Genomic DNA, 5,020 nt, shown 5'->3' on the forward strand with positions numbered 1-5,020 from the left:
AGTCGGGCAAAGTGATAATATTATCACTTTGCCCGACTAGATGGTAGCAGTATTCATAATGACCGGTCAATTTGATAAATTATTGAAATTTATTACAATGCCCGATTTTGTTGGTCATTTATAATGCCCGTATTAATCACTTTGTCCATAACATACATAACTTTTAAAATAATTGTTTTAAATGCGTGACGATGCGGCTACTTTTTTAAAAGAAAGTAATGTTTTCATTTTAAATATAATAAAGTAAATTTAAAATTATGCCATTTAACAGAATTTTTAGAAATTAAAATTAATTTAAGTGATCTCACTAAGCTAAACTCAATGATATAAAAATTTTTTATACTTAATAGTAAATATTTCAGCAAATTAAGAAGCCTGTAGTTTCTGTCAGGAACATTAAAACTTCGCCAAAAATTTACCTGTGATTAAACTGTTTATGTCAATAAGTGACATAACAATTATCGAACTTGCAGTAAATTACAAGATCATCTTTCGTTCGATGGAATATGATTAAGAAAACCTTTATTCTTTTTATCCTAACCGTCTCAATTATGTAACGAGGTTTGCAAACTCCCATATTATATTAGTTTTATACACGAGTAATTTTGTAATGTCTGATAATAGAAAAAGCATAGTTTCTCAGTGGGATTTCTTCTAAAAACATTTATAATGATTATTTTTGGTATTCATTTAATTATATTACCAATAAAAAGTTTTTACTATTAATTACTAAGTTTGAATCTTTTGTAAGTATTTTTAATCTACAAAAAGTTATATTATTTTAGAGACGTGGATTTTCTTACTTGACTTTCTTATTCACATTACGTGCAGTTAATAAAATTTAATTGTATATTTCAATATAAGTCATTAAAATGAAATTGTATCGCTATATTACATTAATTTAAAAAATTTACTTATAGACAAGTGTAATTGTCTTTTACCGAAGAATTAATTTAAAAGTTGTTATTATCTTAATAATATAAGAATAAATCTTACTTGATCTTGTACATTCCTTTTTTTTATGCCATTCGTCTTTCCTTTCAATGACAAAACAAAACTCTCGTGGCAAGTGCTTCCGTCTGCCTTACAACATAAATCTTCGTAACGAACGAATGCGTTATTCCATAGAAAACTGACATTTCTAATGATTTCGTCAAGTTCGATGACCTCTTCAATTATTGATTCTTCTAATACGGAAGTTTCATATTTTGACGTTACCTGTATTAATAAAAATCCTTCCAGTCTAGATAATCTTCTGTAATCACATTGTGACGTGTTTATGGGAAACGTTGATTCGATTGCTGCTCTATCTACTTTACTTCTTGCATCGGTTGGTACATAAAGATAGTCTGCATCCATTGTAGATGATACACGTAATATTCCTGTTGCTAACACTAGCGAAAATATAAAAAGAATTGCGACGTGTATTTGTGGATAGCATCCTACGTTGTAACCAATGCGAGATAATGTAGCAGAAACTACTCTTCTAACCACGTCAAGCTTCATTCTTTTACATAAACAATCAAAGCGGAAGAAAATACTGTGTGAGATATTTAACACAACACGTTATATTTAAGTCTGTCTTAATTACATCTAGTATTTAAATACGATTTTTATTATAATGTTGCAATTGCGTAGACGAAATATTTTATGATAAATCCGCTAGATCCGCAATCTGCCTATTATGAATAATATTCATTATTATAAAAATACTTTTCATTAATGTATAATCATATACGTATTTGTTACTTATTTAAAAGTACTTCTAAAATTTAGTAATTTTAAATGATTTAATATCGACTGACTCAAAATTAGCATATTAATAATAGAAATCAACTGAACAATGTTAAAGGTATAGGTGTACTTACGTACTGCAAAGCCTGCGATTTATATAATACTTGCATTACTGCTGAATGTGTCTGATTATATTGGTTATAATGTAGAACGTTCGATTAAAATTGATCATAAGATAAACGTCGCTTCAAAGTAACAAAGTACAAATAATATGATAAGAGTTTTAAAGATCCAGGTTATCAATCACGTACGTTAAACTTAGAAATATACAGTCGAACCCCCCTATAACACTGTTGATTATTCCGTTTTATATAAATTCCATGTTGTACGAGTCATTTAGATTTTACAAATATGTGTACTGGGCTGTGAACAGCTTACGTATTTGTAAAATCTAAGTGACTCGTACACCATGGAATTCATATAAAACGGAATAATCAACAGTGTTATAGGGGGGGGTCGACTTCTAAAGTGTAATAAATGTAATCGATGTCGAAGTATATATAATTTAAAATGTATGTTACAGTTTATATCGATATCAAATGTGTTTATATCGTTTGCTTATGTTCTTATAGATGTAAAAATGATAAATTTCGTTTATTAAAGAGTTTTTCATAGGTTACGCGCGGTTTTGTTGTAAAACGTGTCAGGCAAATAAATGATTAGGAACAAGTGTATAGTGTATTGTATATATGATGCATTATTAATGGTTCACTAATTAAATGAATTTACATGTATTAAACGTTGTTGTTTATAGAAAACATTATATTATTAAATAACAATTAAACATAATTTCGAAAAATACATTAAATTTCGATTTAACTGAGTAGTTCGGGCGAGGAAATGTTTGTTAAAGCCAAAATCTCGTATGTAATAACGTAGGTTTTTCTGAATAGATTGACAAATTACTTACTTTATGTGTTTTTATTAAAATAGATACGGTAGTTTAATTAAAATTAATTACGTATGACATGTTTAGTTTCATAGTAAAGTGTTTTCATTATCGCCTAAGTACTTATCGTACTTCTCAGATGGTAATAAACAAGCATACGATCGAAATCGAAAGAAATAATTGAACATTTCTAAAAAATATATTTAAGTACATAAATAAATAATGTTTTAAAAACGGTGATTATTAAATTTGAAGTTTAATAAAAAGACCTATTAATTTAATTCCTTATAACAACCATTTTTAAATTAATGGAAGGTGTTTATTTTCACATATGACATGCAGACCGATTATTTTGACTGTTAAATCCGGTTTAATTAAATACTTAAGTTTTGGTTTTTATTTGGTTTCGATTTTGATATAAAAAAATTTCTTTAAACGAGTTGGTTAAGTTACCTGGGACGTGTTCAGTAACACAGAACACTGAGTCTGAATTCCGAGATATTTACTGGACAGAACTAAGAATATTCTGAGCATTATTGAACTATTATTCTTTGCTAGACAACTAGAAAAACTAGAAATTCGTGCACGGAATAAATTTTGATTACGTATAAAAAACAATTTTATAATTATTAATCTTATTGTAAAAAGAAACCGTCAAACGCAAAATGAATATTTCAAGTCCATATAAGGACATATCTGTAAAAACTTGTAAGAATGTCGAACTACTCAGGCAAAACAATGGATGAATTTGAGTACTTTGATCGAACGTCTTCGATAGGAATCAAATTGTCAATCGGAGTTGACTCATCCCGCGATCTGGGCTCCGATCCCGTTACAATTCTTAACAAGGAGGGGGGAAGTCGTCTTCGACCTATCGGAATGTTCGATCTGGGACCCAGAAAAAACATAAAAACCGCGCAAAAATAAGATGTGACGTTCTTGGTTCTAAGTTCGGTTTGCTCCGCTTCTGGATTTTTCCTGCGATTCAACAATGGGAAATTGGTCGTCGTTCCGAAAGAAGTTTTCGCCATCCCGTCCCAGCAAGTTTCGCCAAGGGTAATCTGCTACGAGAATCACCCCTTCAATTTGTGCTGTGCGCCCCGGAGCCTACCTTTTCCTCATCATCTTCGCCAAAAGGAGAGAAGGTCGTAGAAAAGATTTAACTTTATTTACGAACTGATTCACTCTGCGGATAGGCTTTACGCCGAAGTAAAACAGTAGTTATAAGCGAAATTTTTATATTTAATAAATATTTTGGGATGGAGGACCTGTCTCAGTAAGTTTTTTCACTCCCACACGACAGTGCAGACCGCTCGACTGTCGCGACACTTCTCCCCAATCGTCAAACCTCACACATACATTTTTTTTCTTTTCTTTTTGTATTTCTGGACGTTTCAAAATTCTTTGAGTTGAAAAATGTAAAAATGTTGAGGATCATTTTTTGACCGATTGTCGTACAGTATATTCCCTCTGTTATATATATAACAAAGGCAAGAAATTAATAAAATTTGTTTCTTATTAATAAGCAATAGGTTCATTTTGTTTATTAATTATTCATTACCTGTAATAAGACTTTTTCTCCTTTCAGAGAAAAGAAGAGGTAAATTTGGAAAGCAATATACATCAGTGAAATTATCTGTCATTTTTAATAGTTCCAGTGATGTGTATTGCTTTTCCTTCCTATGTACTTTCCTTGATATGACACCAAACGTTTTCTGTAAGAGTAAGATTAGGAGAACATGTGGCCAGTCATTAACATGCAAACTAATACCCAAAAACTAGTACCAAGTAGATTTTGCAATATAAGTTTGTTGTATTATTTCGTGAAATTAAAAAAGCTTCCCTACAAAAATTTTTATGTTACTTATTGTTATAAAATAGCAATAAGCTTAATTCTGATAGTAGATAGGAGTTATATAAGAAATTGTAAATGCTAATACAGAATAAAATCTTCGTTAAGTCTGACTCTGCTCGAGATATAACAAACGACATTTCTATCTCTCCACTGCTCGAACCTTAACCATTAAAAGTTAGGAGCATGAATGCCCGTAATACAGAAACCTTACCGCAAACTTTTATATATTTTCGACAAAAAGCACACGAGTTATTAAGCTAATAATTGGATTAAAAAAAATTTGCCCCCACACACTTACATCCATAAACTAACGTCATCCTTATCTCCCCTTATATAACATTAGTAGTAAATATGTCTGTCCACATCTGTTAAAGTTTGATAGGTTCAATTTATAAAATAAAAAAAATCACTCCTATATAGTATATAGCTATTAGTAAAGCACAAAGTACAAATAACAAAATAAGAATTTAAAAGTACAATAT

At 30.1% G+C, this 5,020-nt stretch overlaps 2 protein-coding genes across 2 annotated transcripts in view; both read right to left on the reverse strand.

The window, feature by feature from the left end:
• LOC111626750 overlaps positions 1-1,506 on the reverse strand; it is a 9,894-nt gene extending 8,388 nt beyond the window's left edge. The window contains exons 1-2 of the mRNA XM_023370239.1: positions 997-1,506; positions 420-430 (exon numbers count right to left, since the gene is read on the reverse strand). Coding sequence (XP_023226007.1) covers positions 420-430; positions 997-1,506 — 521 coding nt within the window. The remainder of the gene's footprint in view (positions 1-419; positions 431-996) is intronic.
• The window catches only part of LOC111626749 (patched domain-containing protein 3-like), a 12,531-nt gene extending 10,560 nt beyond the window's left edge, over positions 1-1,971 (reverse strand). Inside the window, exons 1-2 of the mRNA XM_023370238.1 lie at positions 1,869-1,971; positions 997-1,218 (exon numbers count right to left, since the gene is read on the reverse strand). The gene's annotated coding sequence lies outside the window, so the exon portion shown is untranslated. The remainder of the gene's footprint in view (positions 1-996; positions 1,219-1,868) is intronic.
• Between the last annotated feature and the right edge of the window lie 3,049 nt (positions 1,972-5,020).

This window comes from Centruroides sculpturatus, unplaced genomic scaffold, assembly GCF_000671375.1.
Source record: "Centruroides sculpturatus isolate CEXI.00-Female unplaced genomic scaffold, Cexi_2.0 scaffold506, whole genome shotgun sequence".
Lineage (NCBI taxonomy): Eukaryota > Metazoa > Arthropoda > Arachnida > Scorpiones > Buthidae > Centruroides > Centruroides sculpturatus.